Source organism: Balaenoptera physalus (genome assembly GCF_965194825.1).
Source record: "Balaenoptera physalus genome assembly, chromosome: 12".
NCBI lineage: Eukaryota > Metazoa > Chordata > Mammalia > Artiodactyla > Balaenopteridae > Balaenoptera > Balaenoptera physalus.
Genome location: NC_138897.1, coordinates 72,238,759 through 72,263,500, shown reverse-complemented (window position 1 = coordinate 72,263,500; position 24,742 = coordinate 72,238,759). Strand labels below are relative to the sequence as shown.

Below are 24,742 nucleotides of genomic sequence, written 5' to 3'. Positions count from 1 at the left end.
CTAACTGTAAATGTAGCCATTTGAAAACGAAAACCATTCTTCGCTCTCAGGCTGTAATAAGAAAAACAAAAACAAGACAACAATGAAAAAATAGGCAGCATGGGCTGGATTTGGCCTGTGAGCCATAGTTCACTAACCCCTGGATTAGAAAATAGTATTTTATCAATGTTAAAATTTCCGATTTTGATTAGGGTAAAGGGACCTCATGTCTGTAACTTGTTTTCAAATAATTCAGAGAACGTGATTTAGTGAGAAAATGATAAAGCAAATGTGGCAAAACGTTAAAAAGTGAGGGCTCTAGGTGAAGGATCCAAAGGAGTCCTTTGAATTATTTTTGTAATTTTTTGGTAAGTTTGAAATTCTTTCAAAGCACATTATTTAAAATACATCCCAGTTGCCCCCCAAACTCTGTGACTTTGGGCAGGATTCTCATACGCTGCGCTTCCTCCTGCATAAAATGGGCCTAAGACCAGCTGCTTCCTCTGGAGACTCAGCCCACCCCGTGGGGCCCTATTCTCGCACAGAGCACTGCTGTGCGCAGACACGCTTCTGCACTCTGGCCCCAGAGAGAGAGGCCGCTCTACTCACGGAGCTCACTGCACTCAAGTGGGCTGGGGGGATAAAGTTCGGTCATGACCTCTAAGTGCTTGGCCCTGTGCCTGGCACGGTGTAAGCCACGGATGCTTGCCATCAATGTTCCCGTGGTTATGATTACCCTGGTGGGTGGCCGGGCTGCTCTGGGGGCCTGGCACTCCACAGCTAAATAGTACCAGGCCCTGTGGGAGAGATGCATAGACGGTGCTCCCCAAAGGCTGCAATGAAACCAGCCTTTTCCCGCCTCATTCATCACCGCCTTGGAAGTGTCAATATTTGTGGGGTGAACAGGCTCCTGATAACCATGTTTTTAACCAATTACAATTTGGACTTTATCTCCTCTGACAGGAGGTTATGTTAATATTGAATCAATTCACTCCAACACAATCTTTCTTTAGAAAAGTCTCTTCAAATAAAACATCCAGGCCACCTGTTCTGTGGTTCCGGGCTGGAGAGAAGTGTTCCCTCAGTGCTCGCTCACACGCAAGACTCCTGTCGGGGTCGTCCTCCCAGAGCTTGCTGGTTACCTTCAACGTCTCATGGAAGCGTGGGTGACACCTGGTGACCACCATCCTGATTAAGGGCACCGGGGATCCTCAGTCGTCTGTGCACTAGCAGGGACCACTGGGGGTTCACTGTGTGTAAGATGCACCAGGCCTAACGGCCCACCTGAGGGACACTGAAGCCAAGTCGCAATCCCCCAGTGGAGGGGCTACAGGAGCACTGAAGCTTCCAGACGGGCTGGGAGAGCCCAGAGTGGGCAGCAGGCCAACAGGAGGCACACTGGTAGTTTGGGGTGGTGGTTATCACACTGCCAGGGGTTTAAGTCAGACTCGCGGGGTTCCAGTCCCACCTCAATCACTTCTGACCTTTCTGTGACTCAAGCAAAGAGGTAACTGTGACAGAATGATCTGGACTGTCCTGGGGGAAGCCCAGGAGCTCGTGAGAGAAAGGAGCTGGGCCCTTCGCCCAGACCCTGGAGGTCAGAGATGGCTCCCAGAGATGAGGCCCAAACCCAAGTCCGGAGGATGACTAGATGCCCATCAGGCAAAGAGGTTTCAGTGGGAGAAGCGAGTGTCCGGCAGAAGGCATGGCTTGGTGTGGGGACCCCAAGACGGTCTAAGCTGCTGGTCAGAGGTGACGGGAAGGTAGGAGCTGGACTGTGCATCTTTAAAGGTCACGTTGAGGCACGTGGACTGTATTCTGAGGGCAATGGGGAGCCACTGATGGATCCTGAATGCAAAGAACCAAGATTGTATTTATATTTTAAAAATCTCTCTCCAAAGATCAGGGGGCAGAAAGATTGCTCGGACAAGACCGAGGCCAGCAGACTTGAGAGAATTCCAAATGAGAGATGCAGGTGGTGTGCGATAAGAGGGGAGAAGCGAGGAGGGGCTAGATTCCAGAGCTCTTTAGGGGGCACAATGGCTGAGACTCAGCAACAGCTTTGTCCTCCGCAGGAAGGGGGGAATGCGGCCCCCTGGCATGAATTAAGTAAACAACTAAAGAGCTCAGTGCAAACTCTTCTCCATTTAACAAAACAAAACAAAAAAAGCAAATAACATAGTTCCTTTCGGGAGGAGGCAAAGGTCAAGGCATGAATCAAATTTAAACAAAAAGCCGCCACTGCCTGGGAGCAGACATCACCTTCCACTTTCTCCTCGGAGCCAGGTGCCGGCAGCTGCTGCTCACAGATGTTATTTATGCACAGCGATTATATCAATGATATATCTTGGTTGTTGGAACTGCTTCTGTCTCCAGATTAGTTTGTTTCCAGTGGCAGCATTCCACGGGAATTAATTAGTAATTACTCCTGAAGAACAGGTGTCATTAGACCCACCCCACACATGGCCTCGTCTACCTGTCCAAGAGGTCTTGTGCAATCCTGGGCCCAGGATCCAAAGTCTTCCACCAGCTGACGCCGGGGGTTGGGACGCAGGGGCCAGTGGGCAGCTCTACATTTAAAACTCATTGTCTTGTAGTTTTCAATTTAGAGAATTCCTTTGAATCCAGGGTCTAGGGTTCTTTATACTAGCCCAATAGCTGGGAATATCAGGCTCTTTTTTTTTTAGGTAAGAAAAAGGAGCCTCTGAAAGACAGGGTGACTTGCTCAGAATCGTACAACTAATTAAGTAGCAGAGGCAGGATCTGAACTCACAAGGTGTGTGTCTTTCCTCCGAGAGTCTTCCATGTTTTACCCCAGAGTCTTTAGCCTCAGGTGTTGGCTGAGACAGAGCCAAGTCTCCCAATGGAGGGAAACTGGGCAGAAAGAGCCAAATAATTTTCTCGGGACTCTAGATGGTAGGGCAACGGGCAGAGGGGAATGCCTGCCCACCTGGGAAGAAGGCAGGGGCTCTGGGAGATGCTCTGCCTAGGGGAACCCTCCCATGCCTCTGGTTGAGCCCGGCATGCCACACATCACTGCTTCAGTTGGGCCTAGAATCCTGCCGTTGTTTTTACAAGCACTTCTAACCATGCCCTTCCCTGCTGTGTAGCTCTCTACAGCTCCCTATCACCTTTGGGATAAAACCCAAACTCCTTAGTTGGGCTCTCTAATCCGTTCACGAGCTGACTCCAGCCTCGATGACCGACGTTACCCTCTCTGCTCTTCCCCGGGGAACGCTGCACACCAGCAACACTAGGCCAAGCGGAACACACTCCCTGTCTCCTCCCGCCCCCGCCCCTGGTGCTCCCTCCTACAACGCCCATGTGCATCTTACCCAGCCAGCCATTCGTTCCCACCTTTAAGGAGACAGCTGAAGCCACCAGCTCCTCTCCCACAGCTAAATCAAGGGCATCCTCTTCAGCTAAACCCCAACATTCCGCCAGGAAAATTCAACACCCTGCTGGCCAGTCTGCTCCTAGGTCGGCCTCTCGCCTAGACTGGGAGCCCCTCTCGGGAAGGGCTCTTCCTTATTCCCGCAGCCTGGCCTTGAATTCGTCCAGAGTGGACACCTTATCGGGATCTGCTGAACACACACAGTTCACTAACAGTTGCTTTCAAACGCATTCCCTCATCTTTGCCCTCAGAGAGAAAACCTTTCTCTAGGTTACCCGGCACCATGGTTAGCGAGCTGTAGAGGCTGCAGAGGGTGTTCAGGCTTCTCAAGCCTTCGCGGGCTAGACCTCATTGGCCCCCACCCCCAACAGCACCTGGGACACGAGGCGATGACGATGCTCCGCCTCAGGAGAAGGGCTCACGGAGGTCCTGTCACACGGCGAAGGTCACAGCATTAGCAAGTGCGGGATCCAGTTCTCCTGACTCAATATTTAATGAATTGTAAAACTGGTTGAACTAGGCTCTGTCACACTAATATAACCTCACCATCAGTTTTCTCATCTGCAAAATGGGCCTATGCCATGGAACTTGAAAGGGAGTTTTGAGGGGTAAACAAGGCCCATGATTCCCAAATGGTGGTCCTAAGACCAGCATTGGAATCCCCTCATCTGACTGTTGAAAATGTAGATCCTGGGGCTTCCCTGGTGGTGCAGTGGTTAAGAATTCGCCTGCCGATGCAGGGAACACAGGTTCGAGGCCTGGTCCGGGAAGATCCCACATGCTGTGGAGCAACTAAGCCCGTGTGCTACAGCTACTGAGCCTGTGCTCTAGAGCCTGCAAGCCACAACTACGGAGCCCACGTGCCACAACTACTGAAACCCACGCTCTGCAACGAGAAGCCACCGCAACGAGAAGCCCGTGCACCGCAACGAAGAGTAGCCCCTGCTTGCCACAACTAGAGAAAGCCCGCGCGCAGCCATGAAGACCCAATGCAGCCAAAAATAAAATAATTAATTTTTAAAAAAATGTAGATCCTGGGTCTCAATGGGAAGAAAAAAGGAGGAGGGGGGCCTGTAAATCTGTGATTTTTAAACGGTACTTAAGTTATCGGATGTGCAGCCAAGTTTGGGGACCCCGAAATTCCAAGGAAAAGCCTGATACATAGTAGGTGGTTGAAAAATGTTAACATCATGGGTACAGAACTGTCGGCGCTGGCGGCATTAAGACATATGCTGCTGTGTGCCATTGGGTAAATTACTCAACCTCTCAGAGCCTGTTTCCTTATTAGTAAAATGGGTCAAAAATAGAAATAGCCACCTCCTAGGGTTCTGGTGAGGATGATCTGAGTAATGCACTTCTTGTTGCCACCCCGACCATCTACCAGTCCCGTCAGCTCCAAACCAGCCCCCACTTTGCCTCCTCTCACCATCCCCACAACCATTTAACCCAGGAGACCCTTTCCTCCAGCCTAGAGGGGTACTCTAGCCTCCTAACGGCATGCACTCATCCCTCCTCAATCCCTTCCCCACACAGAGGAGTGATCCGCTGAATCCGATTATGTCACGCTCTGCTCAGAACGTCCCAACGGCTTCTCATCACCCCGGAATAAAATCCAAACCTCCCAGGCACCGCACGTTCTGGTCTCTGCCTGCTTCTCCTTCTCCCAGGGGAGTTTAGCTGATCACCCAAGCTAAACGAGACCCCTTGCAATTCCCTATTCCTTTATTATTTATAATAACCCCACTTATTTCCTTTACTACCTGAATTAAGGTGTGGGATACTTCTGTTTATGTGTATCATTGTTTGCTTGTCCTCTTTTCCAGCAGACATCAGTTTCAAAGGGAGAAGACCATGCCTGTCTTACTAACCGTAATATACTTAGATCTAGCACATCGCCTGACACTCAGTAGATGCAGCATAAATAGTGAATGAAGGAATGAATGGAATAGTCCAGCACTGAAGACACAGCCGGCAGCAAAGTTAGCTCCCTCTCCCTTCCCCCCTCCCGTCTGCTCTCCCTGCCTCTGTCCCTGGAGGCTTCAGGTAAAGGACAAATACCGTACACGGGAGAGGAGAGACAGCAATGCCCAATGTCATCGCTACTTTATTTGATTAGCTCTGACTCTGGCATCCGGGACACGTGTGCTGGGAGCCAAAGCAACTGTACCCTGACCTCTGGTCCACACGATCCCATCCTTATAACAATTTCCATGACAACAGCAACAGAAAGCCAAGGCTGTGAATTCTCTTTGATAGGAGCCGGATGCAGAGATGGGGAAGAAGGACTTTCAGAAGAATGAAGCTCTTTGATTCAGCTCAAGGCGCCTTCACTAAATACCACTATTTTCCAAGAACACACATTTTAACCCTGCAGAGGGAGACTTCTCATGAATAATAAAAAAAGAAAAAAGAAAAGAGGAAAAAACAAAACCACTGTGGTTCCTTTCCAAGAACATTCACCTACGGAGAGAGGGGGACTTGGACGGCATCAGGAATATTTTGATGGAAGACAGGCAGAATACAGGGCCTCCTGCCAAGGGGGCCGCATGAACCCAAGATGCCCGAGTGGTGGCTGAGTGCTCAGACATCCTGACTGCCTGACGGAGGAGGCTCAGGGTCCTCCACCCACCTGGTCGGTCAGACAGACAGGAAGACGCAGGGTGAAGCAAAAGAGCCCCCAGATTCTGCACTTAGAATCATGAGCCCTGGATTTGAATCCCAACCCTGCCACCTTCCTGCTGTGTTACCTTGGGTGCATTGCTTCCCACCTGTGGACAGAACTTTCCCAGCTGTTAAATGCGCACAATATCATTTGCCCTCCCCCAGGGGTACCACGAGGACTGAGGGAGGGGACACATTCAAGCACAAGTGATTCTAATGTTCTGACATGGCCGTGAAGAGAAATGAGTGACCAACTGTCCTGGTGCCCCTGGGGCTGAGGGCTTGCCCGGGACACGGGACTTTTAGCACTAAACCAGGACAGTCTGAGCCCATCATGTCTCCTGAGGTGCTCAGCTCCCTCCTGGCCTCACCTCTCATCCGCCTCCCGTTCTTCTCTGAGGCAGCCAGGGAAGGTGGGGCCTGAAGACCTGGGTTTGAATCCCGACTCTGCCACCCTCTAGCTGCGGGACTCCGCGTGAGTCACCGCTCTTGTGAATGGAGGTGCTGACCCTCACGTAGGGTCTGCATTATCAGCACTGTCTGTTTCACATCCAGCCCCGCTGGTCACCACGCACGCACGCGTGCACACAGGCACGCGTGCGTGCTGCACTCAGCCATCCTGCCCCAGGGCCCTGATCTGCCCAAGGACTCAAACTCACTCTGCCTCACCCCTAAAGAAGGGAACAGGACTCCTAAGTCATTTATAAACCCCCTTCCTCATCTACCATATCCATGTGACCCATCCAGCCCCGCAGTGCCCTCCACCTCCACGCAGGTCTGTGAAAGTCAGACATCAGGGCTGTGGCCACGCCCATCTGGGTGGGAGAACCATTCTCCCCCCGCTGGCCGCAGCATCCTCCCCGTGGGGTTCTGAGAGGACCCCGTGACACCCACCTGGCTTTGCACTTTCTCCAGCTCCTCCTTGCTGACCGACGTCTTGCTGTCCTCCATGGTCCCCAGCAGGAGCTGCACGTCTGACAATAGCGCATGAGTCCTTCTGAGGTCCCTCCGAAGACGCTTCTCCACATCAAAGTCCCGATGGCCGATCTGGAAGCCAAGGGAAGGCTTGTGAGCTAAGATGGCAAAGTAGTGGCCAGGGTCCAAGTTCTCTGGAACCTGGCTCCCTGAGTTCAAATCGTGCCTCCACCACTCACACTGTGTGACCTTGGACAAGACCTTTCTCCTCCCCAAGCCTCAGCCTCCTCATCGGCAAAACAAGAATGGCAGCATTATCTTTGATAAAGGAGGCAAGAATATACAGTGGAGAAGAGACAGCCTCTTCAATAAGTGGTGCTGGGAAAACTGGACAGGTACATGTAAAAGTATGAAATTAGAACACTCCCTAACACCATACACAAAAATAAACTCAAAATGGATTAAAGACCTAAATGTAAGGCCAGACACTATAAAACTCTTAGAGGAAAACATAGGCAGAACACTCTATGACATAAATCACAGCAAGATCCTTTTTGATCCACCTCCTAGAGTAATGGAAATAAAAACAAAAATAAACAAATGGGACCTAATGAAACTTAAAAGCTTTTGCACAGCAAAGGAAACCATAAACAAGACCAAAGGACAACCCTCAGAATGGGAGAAAATATTTGCAAATGAAGCAACTGACAATGGATTAATCTCCAAAATTTATAAGCAGCTCATGCAGCTCAATATCAATAAAACAAACAACCTAATCCAAAAATGGGCAGAAGACCTAAACAGACATTTCTCCAAAGAAGATATACAGATTGCCAACAAACACATGAAAGAATGCTCAACATCATTAATCATTAGAGAAATGCAAATAAAAACTACAATGAGATATCATCTCACACCAGTCAGAATGGCCATCATCAAAAAATCTACAAACAATAAATGCTGGAGAGGGTGTGGAGAAAAGGGAACCCTCTTGCACTGTTGGTGGGAATGTAAATTGATACAGCCACTATGGAGAACAGTATGGAGGTTCCTTAAAAAACTAAAAATAGAACTACCATACGACCCAGCAATCCCACTACTGGGCATATACACTGAGAAAACCATAATTCAAAAAGAGTCATGTACCACAATGTTCATTGCAGCACTATTTACAATAGCCAGGACATGGAAGCAACCTAAGTGTCCATCAACAGATGAATGGATAAAGAAGATGTGGCACATCTATACAATGGAATATTACTCAGCCATAAAAAGAAATGAAATTGAGTTATTTGTAGTGAGGTGGATGGACCTAGAGTCTGTCATACAGAGTGAAGTAAGTCAGAAAGAGAAAAACAAATACAGTATGCTAACACATATATATGGAATCTAAGGAAAAAAAAAAAAGGTCACGAAGAACCTAGGGGCAAGACGGGAATAAAGACACAGACCTACTAGAGAATGGACTTGAGGATATGGGGAGGGGGAAGGGTAAGCTGGGACAAGGTGAGAGAGTGGCATGGACATATATACACTACCAAACGTAAAATAGATAGCTAGTGGGAAGCAGCCGCATAGCACAGGGAGATCAGCTTGGTGCTTTGTGACCACCTAGAGGGGTGGGATAGGGAGGGTGGGAGGGAGGGAGACGCAAGAGGGAAGAGATATGGGGACATATGTATATGTATAACTGATTCACTTTGTTATAAAGCAGATACTAACACACCATTGTAAAGCAATTATACTCCAATAAAGATGTAAAAAAAAAAAAAAAAAGAATGGCAGCAACCACACAGGGCCGCTGTGGAAATTAAACAGGTGTTTAGCCCACAGCATGACTCATAGTAAAGGCACAACAAATCTGAGCTGCTGTCATGACTGTTATCACAGCCTGTAAGGATCCAAAGTTATTCTGTCTCATAATGTGTACCATAGCCATCACCTTGCAAGAGCTTACATGTCAGGCGAGGCCCTCTGCTGACAGAAGTCAGGACAGCAGTTACCCTGGAGGGGCAGTGACTGGATAATACAGGAGGCGGGGTTGTTTGTGGTGTTAATCTGGGTGCCGGCTTTAAGAGCTGATGCAAATTCATTGAGCAGTACAGGTGGGATAAGGTGTGCTTCCCTGCATGTATGTTACACATCAGTAAATGGTATTAGAAATACTTGTGCTGCTTTTGAAGGTCTAAATCAAGCTTTTCTGTCCCTTGAGCGGGTCTCTTTTGCTCGTATAAAGACAGGCTATTTTCTGCAGAGGGACCTTGCCCAGAGGTGAGCACATTCCCTCCCCCGGGATCCTGTCCTCCAAGACAGTAGTCACGTGGCTCCTGAAGAAGCCGCAGCCTGGACTTGGCACGGGGAGGGTGAATTAGATTCGTTAACAACTCCCAGTGGCCAACAGTACAGGCCAAGACAAACCAAGCGAGGTGCAGAATCAGGTAGGGGCCCCATGAAACCCTGACAGCCCATGGTCTCCCCTAGAAACAGAACACCTACTTCAAAAGCATTGGGGTTAATGTCTCTGAAAGAAACTAACAGCCTCTTTCTCTGCAGGAGACCAGAGGAAGGAACATGGCACCACTGGTCAGATGGGGAGTTTTCAAGAAAATGGGGTGCAGGTGTGTCATCCATGGAACCCAGTTTCTACACCCCTGGACATCTGTGCCTCCACACCAAGTGCAACCAATTCCTGGATGCTCAGAATGCCCCGGAATATTCTAGAAAGAACTTGGGATTTAGAATGAGGTGGCCCAGGCTTGAAACCCTGGCTCGCCACTTGCTGGCGGTGGGACTGAGGCTGAGTCATGCCACCTCTCAGAGCCTGAGTTTCCTCATCTATAAAGGAAGAGGTAAAAAAAAAAAAAAAAAAAAATCCCTATCCTCCATGTTGAGATAAGACAAGGATCAGATGTGATAATGGATCGAAAAGCACTTTGTACACTGTCAAATGCTTCACAAATATAAAAGATTATGAGTACTGTCTGATGACCTGGAATGTATTCCTCTAGACTTTGTGTTATTTTTCTACCGCCAGTTCTGAATTCTTTGAAAAATGAGTTGGTTCTTAGAATATAGCCTCTTAGTTCTCAGATTTATTGCTTTGTTAAGTTTAAAATGCTGAGGTGTGTGTATTTATATTTATATATATATATCTCCTCCTGAGCTGAGGAGCTGAGGACTGGGCATGGTGCCAGGCCCTTTGTCACATATTACTGCATTTCACTCCTGTGATAGTCTCTTTAAAGTGACATTATTATTATTGCCTTTATTAAAATAGTAATAGCTTACACTTCGGGCTTGCTAAGCGTCAGACACTGTTCTAAACGCTTTATGGGTATGAACACGTGGAGTCTGCATGGTGAATCTATGGGGTGTGAAGTATTATGATTCCCGTTTTATGGATGATGAGACTGAGGCTTACAAAAGTGAAGCAGTTTGCCCAAGATCACACAGCTAATCATAAGTGGCAGAGTTAGGATACGAACCCAACTTTTCTGACTGCAAAGAGGTAATTTTAGTAAAATATACAAGAAAAGAGGTTATGGTTTGCTCTTTAATTTAAAAAAAAAAAAAAGGGTGTTATGAAGGCACAGAGGAGCATCCCAGCCAAGGCCGGGATGGGACTAGACACAGTCTCAAGTAAGCAGGAGCAAGTTAGGTGAGGTGCAGGAAGGGGCACAGCTGAGAAACCATCTTGAATATGCGGTTCTGGGTGATTAGCATGAGGGTATAAAACACAGGGATGGGGAAGGTCACAGAATGAGAGAAGTTCCCTGGGGCCAGCTCACGTCTTGTGAGCTGTGTGGAGCTCTTCAGTATGTACTGTCATAGGGAAATGGAGGCACAACCGATAAAACAAGAGAGTGTAAGTGATCAGCCCAAGGCCACACTGCTCCTAAGTGGCTACCCAGGGACTGGAACCCAGGCAGCTCAGTATTAGAATTCAAGTCTCTAACCACTGCACCAGAGTGCCTGGTGAAATCTGAGCCGGGACTTATTAACTCGAGAGCCCAGATTCTTTGCCATGATTACACTCAAGCAGCATGCTTTTGCACCTTCCTCATTTTTGTATCTGCTCTTGCTCTGCACACATCCTAAAGTGCCTTTAATTCTCCTGTGGGGCAGGTCAGCATCAGGGACATCAGGATGACCCCATTCTTGCTGCCAGAAAGGCTCTGAAAATGCTGGCACCATCTCCCTTCCAGAGGGATCACTGCAAACAAATTCACAACAAAACCTCAGACCAAGTCATCCTCCCCTTCATAATAAATTGCTACGCAAAAGGAGGGGGAAAAAAAACACCCCAAAACTCATTAGGTTAATGGGAAATAAATGTCATTCTGCAAGTTTACATTTTGCAGCACAAAGATTCAAATTTAGATAAAGCTGGTGAATAATTAACCAATAAAACTAAATGATGTTTAGTGTTGTTGTGGGAAACTCTGTTCCAACCTGGATTGTTTCACCATTTATCATTAAGGGTAAATTGTTTGGGGCAGTTGTTCAATGTCTGTCATCAAAGAACTCTCTAAGCACTTTTAACAAATGATCTAAAAATGTTATTAGGGGTAATCAAGCCACTTTACAGATGGGGAAATTGAGGCTTAGAGAGAACGTATGTAGCTGAAGGTTGCACAGCAAATTAATGGCAGATCTGGATTGCCTGATAACATTAGGAAAGAAGATGGCCCAGAAAAGGATAATTCTAGTTAACTAAACCTTAATCACTTTTTAAGCAGCATGGTGTTAGATTTAATTAAAAAATACAGGTTTTCAAATAATATATTGATAGACCTCACTTCGAATTCACGTAGGCCACTAACAACCTATATGATCTTGGGCAATGTGCTTTACCTTTTGAGCCTCACTTGTTTCATTTATATGAAGGAACTGATAGTATCTAATAGAACAAAAGAGATCATAGAAGACATTATCAATCTACCCCAAAGGAGGAAAGGAATAAAGGAAGAAGCAAAGAAAGGGGGCAATAAACCAACAAAATTAAACACAAAAGAATAGAAATAATTTCAAATGTATCAGTCATTATATAAATGTAAATGAATTAAATTCTCCAATGAAAAGTTAGAGACTAAAATATTGCATTAAAAAGTATCCATCTGTTTAAGGGACACACACACAGAGAAAGGTTAAAAACAAAGAGATAAAAAAGGTCTTGCGGGCAAACTAAAAGAAATCACACAAAATAAAATAAGGCAAAAATAATTCACAGAGAAAAAAAGGGACACCATACAACAATCAGAAGAACAATGTACAATGTGCCAAGGAAATAAAACAATAACAAACTTAAATGTACCTAAAAATATAACCTCAAAATATATAAAGAGAAAACTATAACACAATTATAAGCAAAGTGTATCCCCATGTACCACTATAATTAATAGAAGTATAGAAAAATATTCTACTTATAAGAGCCACAGAAACAACAAGATTCCTAGAAGTAAATCTAACAGAAGAGCTCAAGACTTATATGGAAAAAAATAATAAAATATACAATAAAATAAATATTATTTTTTATTATTATAAGGTATTAATTTACAATAAAAAATATATTTATGAAAGCCATAGATATATGAAGAAACATAGCATGCTCATGATTGCAATACTTCAATATTAAAAAAATATGTCACTTGTTCCCAACTAACTTACAAACCAATGCATTTGAAAATCCCCACCAGGCTTTGTTATGGAATCTCAAAAAGAAGATTAAAGGATCGCAAATAGCTAAGACAATTTTAGAGATGAGAAAGATAAGCTGTTTACAAGTTATCAAACCCAGCCATTAAGACCACATGGTGCAGGAACTGAAGAATAAACCAATTAAACAGAATGGGTAGCCCCAAAACACAGCCATACATATATGGAAATTGTAGAAAAAATTACTCACGAAATAAAACAAAGGTCGTCTATATCGGGAAAATATAGATTCCTACCTCACACATACCAAAATAAAATCTAGGTGGGACTTCCCTGGTGGCACAGTGGTTGGGGGTCCACCTGCCAGTGCAGGGGACATGGGTTCGAGCCCTGGTCCGGGAAGATCCCACATGCCGCGGAGCAACTAAGCCCGTGTGGCACAGCTGCTGAGCCTGCACTCTAGAGCCCGCGAGCCACAACTACTGAGCCCACGTGCCTGGAGTCCATGCTCCGCAACAAGAGAAGCCACCACAATGAGAAGCCCGCGCACCGCAACGAAAAGTAGCCCCCGCTCGCCGCAACTAGTGAAAGCCCACGCGCAGCAACGAAGACCCAACGCAGCCAAAAATAAATAAATAAATTAATTAATTAAAAAATAAAATAAAATCTAGCTGGGTTAAAGGCCTAAAAATGCTCAAAACTTTAGAAATTTTCAGAAATATGGTGAAATATCTTTACGAACTCTGTTAAGGAAAGAAATCTTAAAAGAATCAACCATAACTGATGAATATGACTACATAAAAAACACTTTTTATTAAGTAAAAAACATTATAAACAAAGTGAAATGATTATCCATAGAGTAGGAGATATTTGCAAAATATACAACCAAAAGTGGTTTAGCATCTTGGATCAGGATCGTGAATAATGAATAGAAAAAAAAGGTGAAGACAAAACACTACAAACAGGCAACTCACATAAGAGAAAACCATAATAAACGTGAAAAATGCACAACTTCACTAGTCATGAGGGACAAGCAGTACAACTTAACACTCAGTAACTGGTGAAGATCTTTAAATGTCTGACAGTGCCACGTGTCGGGGGGCGGGGGAATGTGTGGTAGCAAAGAAAAAACTGCTGGTGACAATGTAAACCGCCACAATCACTCTGAGGAACAATCTGGGCAACATCTAATAATTCCAAAATGGTACATTCCTAACAGCCAGCAATTGCTCTTCTAGATTCATACCCTGGAGAATCTCTTTCCCACGTGCACAGGGAGACACGTATAAGAATATGCACTGTAGCTCTGCGTCCTAGAATGGAAACAGCTAAATATCCACCAACAGAAGAGTAGGATTAAAGAAAATGAATACTGTGTAGCAGTTAAAAAAGAAAAGATTAGAGCTACATGTATTATCATGGAGGAATCTCAAAAACAGAGTACGGAAGGGCAGTAGAAGTAAAGGCAGAATCACATGTACTGTATACAGTTAAAGTTCAAATATACACACAGGGGAATTAAAGCCTCCAACCTCAGGAGAGTGGTCCCCTCTGGGAGTGAAGGACGAAAAGATGGAAGGATAAAGGGATGGGAGATGAGGAACAGAAACCAAGGGGCCACCAACTGTTTTTGAAATGCTTTGCTTCCTTAAAAGCATCCGAATCTGATGCGGCAAAATGTTAATTTCTGTGAACCCTGTCCTCTTGATGCACAAGCATCAATTACACTGTCTGTTCTGCTTTCCCATGTGTTTGGCAAATGTCTTACTAAGACATTTAAAAGTATCCAATGCGATGTTATTCAAAGCCTCCAGCTTGGTGACTAACACAAAATTAGCTTCTCGTTCACTTAAAGTTACCTTCTCCTTGCATGTAAAACTTCAAATTTTAGCAATATTTATAAAAACCTTTCTTTACTGGATTAATTCCTTTGTTTTCTTAAACAGACCATGCTGGATAGAAGGCAACCTTCTCCCAATGATTTCCGACTATCATTCCAGAATCAAATCCTGGGGTGTTCTCTCTCGCGCGGATGCCGAAGGGAGAGGAGCCTCAGTGGCTCTGCACTCGGTGGCCCCAGTGTGCTCGGCTGAAAACCCAGAAAACCCAAAGGAAGATCATGTAGTCCTCCCACTGATGTCCTCAGCTTCCGACTCTCGCTCTCACGGCTGTAGGGGTCCCGCTCTAGAACTCACTCATTTACTCAATAAAAAAACAAAACAAAACATAGTGAGCACCTATTTGTCCGAAGCCTGGCTGCCCTGGATGACCGTTTGGAGGGGCCCACATTCCTCTGTGAACAAGACGAACGACTGTGGGGAGGTTATTGACAGCAAGGTCGTTACTAATTCAAAGACAATGAACACAAGTTAAGCAGATACATTAAAAAACAGTCCTGTGATATTTAAAAAGAAATCATGGAAGCCACCAGCATTCCTCTCCAATGTCGGGGTTTCATGGAGGAGCGATTCCCCCCAACTCTGATACCGGGAGCTGGCTCTGGGCCCTGCTGGCTGCTTCCTTCACAGCAGTGGTTCTCTGTAAAGAGGGAGGTTGATTGCGTCCTGGAGGAACACGTGGTAACGTCCGTAGACACTGCTGGTTGTTACAACTGGGGGAGATGCTTCTGGCATTAGGAGGTGGAGGCCAGGGATGGTGCTCAAAGAGCCTACGATGAGACAGCGCCACCTCCCCCAGCACCCCCCAACCCCCGGCCGCCAACAACAAAGAATGATGCAGCTCAAAACGTCTGCAGTGCTGCAGCTGACAACCCTGGTCTACGGCGACGACGGCAACAACCCCACAAGGCTCTGCTCTCCAGCAGCTCAGAGCAGTTCATTAGATCACGCAAAGCCAAGGAGACAGAAGTGGCCCAGCTAGGGTCTAAAGCGCCATTGGCCTGACTCTGCCTTCAGCAAAAGTCTGTTCTCACGAGGCCAGCTCTGAGCACAGCAGCCATTCACAGTCAGCCCATCAAAGCAAAGGCTGTCTACACTCTCACCCCGACAGCGGCTGAAGGCAAGGTGACCTCGTCTGTCACTTGTGGCTGGGCCCACTCTCTTTATTCTCAAGGGTTCTTCCAAGAACCCTGCTGTGTGAAGACTCCCCCCATGGAAGGTGCCCTCTGAAGAGGCAGTGAGTGAGGGCAGAGACAGAATTGGTGAAGAAGGCGCCTGGGAGGAGCAGGTGGAGGCCAGCTGAAAGGTCTACCCTGGGCTGGTCCTAAGACCCCTCTAGCTGGTCACCCCACGAATCAGCTCTCTAACAGGGCCCCCGGAGGCAGGGGATGCGCTTCCCAAATGTCTGCTGGTGTCTCCCTCTTACCTGATCGCAGAGGGTTCCGATCAAGCCTTCTAAGTCCTGCTTCTCATGGAGGACCATCTGCTTCTCCTCATATTCTTGCTCCAGCTGCATTTCCAGTTGGCGGAGCTGTGGGCACAAAGGGCAGATGAAGGCATAGGATACAAGAGCTCTACCCGACAAACCCCACGAGGCAGGGACCCTCTGGAGGATGGGGTGGGGGAGGTGGAGTTCATGGCCCCTCGCCCAGTTCCACAACGGCTCACCTAGCAGTTGGAGGGGGTGTCTCTGTCAGAGGACTTGGGAGCCTAAAAGCTCAGGAGCCGGACAACTATGGGGAGAGCTGGCCAATTACGGGGAGCCCCCTGCCATTCACTGTGAAGTTCCCGCCCCCAGTTCCTTTCCCATTTCCTAACACATGTCACCTTCCTCTGCCATGACCTAGCTTGAATAGTTACAAGTCTTGGCACTCTGACTTTTTAAGACTCTGCACAACATTGTATCCAGCACAATAAAATGCATTCACCTTGCTTATTAAATACACTGTGATGTAGCAAAAAAAAAAAAAAGTTGCATTTGAGATTATTTGGTGTTTGGACTGCACGTTTGTCTCTCCAAAATTCCTAATCCCAATGCAGTATTATTTGCTGATGGGGCCTTTGGGGGATAGTGAGGTTTAGACGAGGTCATGAGGGTGGAGCCCCCATGCTGGGATTAGTGCCCTTATAAGAAGAGACACCAGGGAACTTGCTTCCTCTCTCCCTCCACTGCGTGAGGACACAGTGAGAAGGCAGCCGTCTATCTACAAGCCAGGAGCAGGGCCCTCACCCTGCACCAAATCTGCCAGCACCTCGATCTTGGACTTTCCAGCCTCCAGAACTGTGAGAAATATACGTTTGTTGTTTAAGCTCCCCCACCCCACGCCCCCAGTCTACGATATTCTGCTATAGCAGCCCAAACTGACTAAGACCTTTGGCTACGAGCAACTCATTTAGTTTACAATTGGCTCTGATTTCTCAGTAATCACCCAGCAAAGGCAGGCACTCCCTGCTAAAGTGGATGCCCCACTATAACGGTTCTTTGCACATCCTCTTCTGCACCAGACTCTCTCATGTGTGTTGTCTCACCCCTTCCTCCTTTCTCCATCCTGTGCTCTCAATGACCTTCTTTTCACAGACAGGTAAACTGAGTCAGAGAGCGGGCCTGAAGCATAGACTCCTACATCAACTGCTGCTGAGAACAGTTAGCATGCCGTCTCCTGGCCCCAGCTCTTGTGCCACACAAGACAGCCATAGGCATTCCCACCCAGGTCTCTAACGATTGATTTCTTGCCCTGGTGATAGACAGACTGAGCAGAGCAGTCACTAGATGTGCAGTCAATGTTAGTATCTGTCATAGGAGAAAAACACCTTTCTCTGACCTCCCCCTCCCCCTCTATAAATCTGTCCATGGAAAAGCCTCAGGAGGGTCTGGGTCACATCTCCAACTCATCAGGGTCCTGGCTCGGGGCACTCATGATGCTCGGAGGCACTCTTGGAATGCACTAGAAATTGTGCTCCCTTCACCTGAGGGCACATGGGCAGGGCCTGGGGGCTTCCATCTCCTGACCCACGGACAGAAAAAAAGTACTGATGGATGGTCATTTCAGAAGAAAGTTCGTTTCAAAATCTTCTTTTAAGAGTGAGAGGCACAAGGCACTCTGCTCACACCTGCTTAAAATGAAGACTGCAAAAGCTGAAACTCGTTTTGAGAAATATACAATAAAAATTATGTATCAAGCAGGGCAAAGTTTTCTGGAGTGTGTTCTGTAGAACATTTCCACATGGTGTTCACACATATACTGTGTGTGTGTGGGGAAGGGAGGGAAGTCCACGCTAGAATAAGTGTGGGAGAGCCACTGAGTTAACAGGGCCTTCCATGCAGTACTTATCAGAGCCTTTGGTGAGTTCATGTGCAGGGAAGTGCTAAAGGATGCAGCACTGCCCAAGGTTGACTTCTATCAAGTGCTTCCTAAATGGCCTTCCATAGTCCAAACATTTGCAAAATTAAAAAAAAAACTTTTTAAATCTAGTTATTTTGGTTAAGAGATTGGGCTTTGGAGTCAGACAGACCTAAGTTCAAGTCCGAGCTCATTTACTTCCCAGTGAGGTAACCTTGGGGAAGACCCTTCACCTTTGGGACTCTATTTTCCTCATCTGTAGAACCAGGACTATAACCCTTACAGAGTGCTTATGAGAATTAAGTAAGCTGACAGACATAAAGAACCCAGCCTGAAACACGGTGCCCACTGGGTATTCAAAGAATCTCATTCATTTCTCCCAAATATGCAATAATGGAAAATAAGCAGAAATTGGCCCCGCAATGATAATTCACAGCACTTTACAGTTTATAAGGCACCTGCCATTCTTTCATCTTATTCTCACAACAGCGTAGGTAAGGTAGAACATTTTCTCTTATTGCTCCCATTTTGTAGATGAGAAAACTGAGTCTTAGGGAAGTTACAAGACTTACTCAAGGGCACACAGGTCTGGTTGAACCTAAAATCTATGGCTCTTCTTTTCCAACTCTGGGGAGTTCTAGGGGGAATGCACTTGGCCCACTGGGATGATTCATGTAAACCCCCAGAAGGGCTGAGCTCTGAAGGGGCCCCAGAAGGAGTATTTGAGGAGCAGGAAGGGCAGCAGATGCAGCAGCACCAACCACTGGGAGTGGAGAGGGGCTCAGTTCTTACTTACTCCCCTCACCCACCCCCCAGAGCGATGACAGGATGCCAAGGCGACCCCATCTGCCCAGGACCTGCTCACTAGAGTCCCGTCTCTGCCGAGGTCCTGACACCACTGAGGCCTCCTCCAGCCCCGCCCAGGATGATGCTCTTGGGGGGCTCTGCAGAGCACCAAGTCCCTGAACCCTTCTTCTCTTGGATGGATTAGTCACACCCAAGAGCAAGGCAACCACCAGGTTTGTTCCCTGGTTCCTCTGGAAGGATCAGCTACCTGAAAATCCACACACACACTGGTATCGCTCATAAGTTTCCAACCATCAAGGGTTACATTACAAAGTTCTGTGCAATAGTTCCACATCTGTGATCTCCTTGAATCTTCCCTGTGACCCGGCAGGGGGCCATCATTATCCTATTTTACGGATGAGAGAAGTGAGGCTTATTAGCAAGGTTACATGATTTCTCCAACGCCCCACAGTTGATAGCTGATGGAGCCGGGACTTGATCCAAGCCTCTGTGACTCCAAATAAAGTAGCAACGTTGGCTTTTTGTGTGTCTTGTAAACTGGCTCTGAGTGACCAGCAGTGGATACAGAGAATGGAGTGTAGTTTAGTTGGAGTTGAGGGTTTAAAATCACTTTCCCAAAATCACACAGTTGTTAAGTTGGAAGGGCAAAGATTCAAACCAAGAGTCTATGAGTTCCAGCACCCATGCTCTCAGGCCCTGCAGTTTGGAGGTCTCTGTAGAGACTCTGTTTAGGGAACTAATAATCAGAGTCAACTTTGGGAGATGCTACTCGGCCCCTTCTTGGAGATTCACAATGTACCAAGGCTATGAAAGGCCCACAGAAATCCTGCCCAGACAAAACCTGTTAAATGAGGCTTAACCCAAAGCTTCTCAGCAATTCCATTTTAAAGATTCATCTTACACATTCACATCAGTGAATGCATCTGTAAGGAGGTTTGTCTCAGCATTGGCCATAAAAACAGAAAATGTCCAATGACAAGAGAATTAATGACAGCACACGCCTAAGGTGGAATACTTTTATAAGACATTAAACATGTAAATTAGATCCGCATTTACTGACATGAGAGGAGGCCCAGGACAAACTTCCCAGTGAAAACAGCAGGCTTCAAGGCAGCATGACCCCATTTAGGTAAAATGCACTTGTGGGTACAATGAAAGAGAGAGAGGAAAGAACATTTAAAAATAGTAATAATGATGGTGCCTTGGTGGTAAGATTTCAAGGGTTTACTGCCTTCTTATACACTGTTTGAAATGTCTGCAAAGAGCTTGGATAAAATGTAAGAAGTGATGTGCAAGGCAAATAGCCAGAAGGGACTGGTCCCTTTCTTGAAACATATAAATCCTTACCCAAAGCATCAGTCACATGGCACTGTGGGCTCTTGGTAGAAATCTTGGGGTGATTATGCTAGACAGTTTCAGAGGATCGTAGTTAGGACAGGTACGTCTGCTCCAGCACCCTTGAAAGCACTGAGGAAGCTAAGGTCTCAGGTGGTTGAAGAGTCCGTCCCCAGGCCCTGGGATTCCCCTCCCTCTAAGGATGAGGCACCCAGACTGACCCTGCCGGGACCCCAGGACACAGCTGTGCTCGTGGCTCACGTACCCGCTTCTGGCAGGACTGGCGGATGTCCTCCATCTCCTCCTCCTTGTCCTCTTGGTCCTTCTGGTGCATCTGCTTCATCCGTTCAATCTCCAGCTCAAACCGCTGGCGGAGCTGGGGGCAGCAAGGACAGCGCGTGAGGGTGACCCACACCGTCCGTGTCGTTCTTAGCATTTCAGCTGCATTTTTCATTTTGGGACCGCATGGATGAGAGTCAAGTTATCCCCCCCACCCCGCCCCAGGCAGCCAGGGAGGTCAGAAATGGTAGATAAATAGCCCAAATACTGCCTCTATCCCTTCCGTGGTCATAACATAACGTCACTATCAATCACACTCTTTGCCACTGAGTTTAGATATCATTTTGGAATCCTTCTCAACACTCTCAGAATGAAACAAATTTGTCATCCCTGGAGCAGGCATCAGGGAAGTTCTTCTAGATGGGTGGATAGGTGGGTGAATGGATGGTAGAATAAAATTTACTTATGAAGACAGGAAATCCTGGAGAGGGAGATAACTTGCCCAAGATGCTACCTTGACAATTCACTTTGCCTTTGGTTAGTTACCTTGCTCTGTAGAAAACAGCCTTCTTAAAATACATTTGTGAGAATGAAATGAGATGACATATAAAGCACTTAGCACAACGCCTAGCACAAAAAGATTACGTTTTCTTTCCCCATTATTTTGAAAACAGAGTAAGGATTGGCCCCTCCCTTCCCGGAAGCCTGACATAACCAAGAACTGTGTTCCCATTAAGGAGGTGAGTTTTTTCAGTGAGAGCCTCCAACACCTGCTCAGGGCAGGAAAGGAGCTGCGTGTGATGTTTAAGCTGTGCCATCTTACATAAAAGGCTCCAGAACTGGAGGCAGAAGTCATGGGATCCAATTCTAGTTCAAGAATTTACTTTCTTGATTTTCATAATTGAGAGACTGATCCAAGCTCTTGCTTGTCAAGTTTTGTGGCATATTAGAATTACCTGGTGCCTTTTTCTAAAAAAATTTCAATTCCAGGGCTTCACTCTAGACCTACTGGGTCAGACTCTCCAGGATACGGGCCGCAGGAACCTGTACTGTTAAGCTTTCATCGATGCATCCTCTTCAGTGCTGTTGGTCATGGAGCAGCGTGGAACCCACCAGTGCAGAGGGTCAGACTGTAGAAACTACAACGTTCTGACCATTTGCTACTCTGCCCTGGCACCTCACAGCAAGCTTTCATGAGGCTACAATTGCTGCCTCTCTAACATGGACATGCAGTCGAAAAAAGACAACTGTGGTCTTTCCCAACGTTGATGATATTCTCTACTACATAGGACTGTGGTGAAGAGGAAGAAGAATGGCGTGCATCAGAGCCCCTACTGTAGTTCTCAGCAGAAAGCAGGCTCACTTTAAAAGCCAACTTCCTTCCCTGCCTCCTTTAAAATGACAGAGGTTATGGGAAGATAATCCAAAATGAGGAGCATTTAAAGCAAGTAAATGTAATATTTCTTTTTCATTTTTTTCCTAGCCTCTTGGACACTCCTGACATCTGCAATACCATTTATGTCAAGCTTATATGAGTTAACATAAAATTTCCTGGAAAAAGTGCTATGTTGTAATCAATAAATATCTCCTGGATGTCTACAATAGCCCAGTGCAGTGTGAGATGATGGGTGAAGCTGAAGATGGATGAAAGGGTTGAGTCAGCTTCGCCTCCTGTGTAAGCTGACGGGGGTACTGGGAAGCTGCATTCAGCCTCGGGTCCCTGAGGTCACCGTAGCACATTTCTGCTTCCGAGCACCGAGTGGTCCCCTGGTGACATCTTCAAGAGGTAACACAACTTTCCAAAGTGCTCACTCTATTCTTGACTCTGGGTTGCTATGTGACGCTGTTCCACCCTCTACGTCCCAGAACGACCTGCACAGATATCCCACCTCCTTCATGAACCTTCACAGATTCACAGCTGGGGTTGGGGGGAGGCTAGGGGGTTGACAAGGCTCCAACTTCATTGTACAGATGAGGAGACTAAAGTCTAGAGAAAACAGGGGGCTCGCCTAACGTCACACAGACCCCATCTGCATGTGACCATCTTGCAGTTCCTTAAATGCCACGTGACTCCCCTGCCTCCAGGTCTTTGCACTGGCTGTTCCCCCTACCCGGAACTCTCCCCGTCAGCCAACTCAGACTCATCCTTCAGCTTTCAGCTTCAGTAAATGTCACTTCCTCCAGGAAGTCTTCCCTGACTGTTCCAAACCTGCTCCCCAAACCAGATCTGCAATTTAAACCTTCTCATAACACTCAGCATAACTATAACCTTCGGCAGAGTGGAGACCACATTCGTCTTGTTTACAGCTGTATCCCTAGCATCCACCCTGTGCCTGGCACACAGTAGGTGCTTAATAAATATGGGTTTGACTGAGTGAGTAAAGAAGCTGTTTTCTGAACCACTACAGACTGTCCCTCCACGCCTGCCACATCCATGTCTCAATACTCAGCAGACTCCATCCAGATGGAGTGGGGATAAGTGAGAAGCAAGGGCCAGCACCCCAGCCTCCCCCTGACCGCCCCCACTTCACCAGAGCTGCTCAGTTTATTTGCTTTTACGTATTCATGCTGCCTGGTCAGACGTTCTTGAAAAAGGAGTTCCAACCTTAAACCCATTTCAACATAATTACCCCTTATGAAATCCCACATGAGAAATTTCTTTAGAACTAAGCATCAAGAAAAGCCTTGCTTCCCCTCAAAAACCTGGCTTGTTTTTATCTTGGGGATGATAAAAAAGCATGTAACTCACATTTCCTCTTTCTCTCTGGCCACCAGGAATTTTAGAGCTAAACCTATTAAGTGTGTAAGATCGTATGTTCTGCGTGTCTGCTTATTAATTCACCACCCCCACCGTTCCTTAGCACCGGTTTTAATTTGTGTTTTTCTGGTTTGGCTTGTTTTATTTATTCTTCTATTTTATTATGCATACATCTTATAAGCTGCCTCAAATTCTTTGTGGAATGAGTTGGGCATATAAACAAACAAGCAGACAAAATATTCATCAGGTGCTTCGTTGAGGGGCTGGTACAAGAGTATTGGATTCCTGCCTTATTCCCCTCAGTTATTTTGCGTTTTCCAAAGATCAGGGCTCCCATCTCCCTGGAGGCTGTGCACAGCACAGGTATCCGAGGCCCTGTGGAGTCAGATGGTGCAGGCTCCAAATTCCATTCCTGCCATTTTCTCCCTGTCCCTGAGCCTCAGTTTCCACATCCGTAAAGTGGGGATAATACTAATATCTCAGCATATAAATTTCTTGGGGAGATTGATGAGGTGAGATGTGAAGAGAGCTTAGGGCTGAGTCTGGTACACAGACAGCGCTCAATAAACACCAGATATTGGGTCAACAGTTATTTAATGAGTACCAACTATGCACCGGCCTCATTCCAGGCTCTGGGGATGCCCTGATAAGCAAGATCAACCAAAAAGTCCTCCTGCTTCCCTGAAATTTATATCCTAACGGGGGAGAGAAGCACTGAGCACATTTTTTAAAGCACTATGGCACACGATGGCAGGTGCTATGAAGGAGAACCAAATGGCTAAGGAGTGGCGTGGAGGTGGGGTTGTTTTCAAGAAGGAGATCAGGGCAAGCTTCTCGGAGGAGCTGACACTGACGCCTGCAGGATGGCAGGAGGGGCTACATCATGAAAGGTCTGAATGGCAGACCTAGGGGGGCTGAGGTTCTCTGGGGTGCCAGGGAGCCACAGAAGAATGAGGAGCCGCTGAGTGAGGCGCTAATGTCGCATCTGGGTAACAACCTTCTGCACTGCAGTCAGCACGCGGCAGGGCATCGCCCTGGACAGGACCTTCCTACCCGCTCCAGCTGCTTGATGGTGTTTTCCTGCTGCTTGTGGATCTTCTCTTGCTCGAGGGCACTGGATTCCAGCTTCCAGAGCCTCTCCTTCAAGCCCGCAATGCAATTCTCCCCCAGAGAGGGTGACCCCAGCAGCTCCTGTTTCTGGGCCTGCAGCATCGCCACGTCCTGCTTCAGCTGCAAGGTTTCTTGCTCCTTTCGCTACAGAGACAAAGTGGGCAGAGATCCGAAGTCACATGACCGTACTCCTGCTCCCCCTGGGACAGCTCTACAACCTGCGGGAGGGCGCTTTCCACTGTTCAGTGCACGTCATCTCCACTGCCATCTCCACCTGGATCTCGCGGCCCCCCGCCGCGCCCCCTGTGGGACGCCAAGGGCCCCTCCCTGGGACAGCTCAGACAGGCTGGGGTGGCGAGTTTGTGGGAAGCAACGCCCTTGCCCCTAGAGCTAGACCTCAGAGCACAAACAGGAGGTGTGTGCCCCATTTGAAAGCTGTGTACCTGCCAAGGCTGGGCCTGAGATGCTGGAGCAGGGAAGCAAAGTGGCCAGGAATGACTCTTCCAGGTTAGAAAGTCAGCTCCAGGGTGAAAGAAGTCTGGGCTACATCATGAAGGAGCTGCCCGCCAGGCTAAGAGGTGCAGAGGTTCTCCCAGAGTAACAGGGAGCC

At 47.1% G+C, this 24,742-nt stretch overlaps 1 protein-coding gene across 3 annotated transcripts in view; it reads right to left on the bottom strand.

Moving 5' to 3' along the window:
* Window positions 1–24,742, bottom strand: part of MYO18B (myosin XVIIIB) — a 233,625-nt gene that overhangs the window by 76,737 nt on the left and 132,146 nt on the right. For all 3 annotated transcript variants that reach the window (XM_082416250.1, XM_082416251.1, XM_082416249.1), the window contains 4 exons: window positions 24,076–24,276; window positions 20,251–20,361; window positions 15,929–16,033; window positions 6,929–7,081 (listed from right to left, as the gene is read on the bottom strand). In XM_082416250.1, coding sequence (XP_082272376.1) covers window positions 6,929–7,081; window positions 15,929–16,033; window positions 20,251–20,361; window positions 24,076–24,276 — 570 coding nt within the window. The remainder of the gene's footprint in view (window positions 1–6,928; window positions 7,082–15,928; window positions 16,034–20,250; window positions 20,362–24,075; window positions 24,277–24,742) is intronic.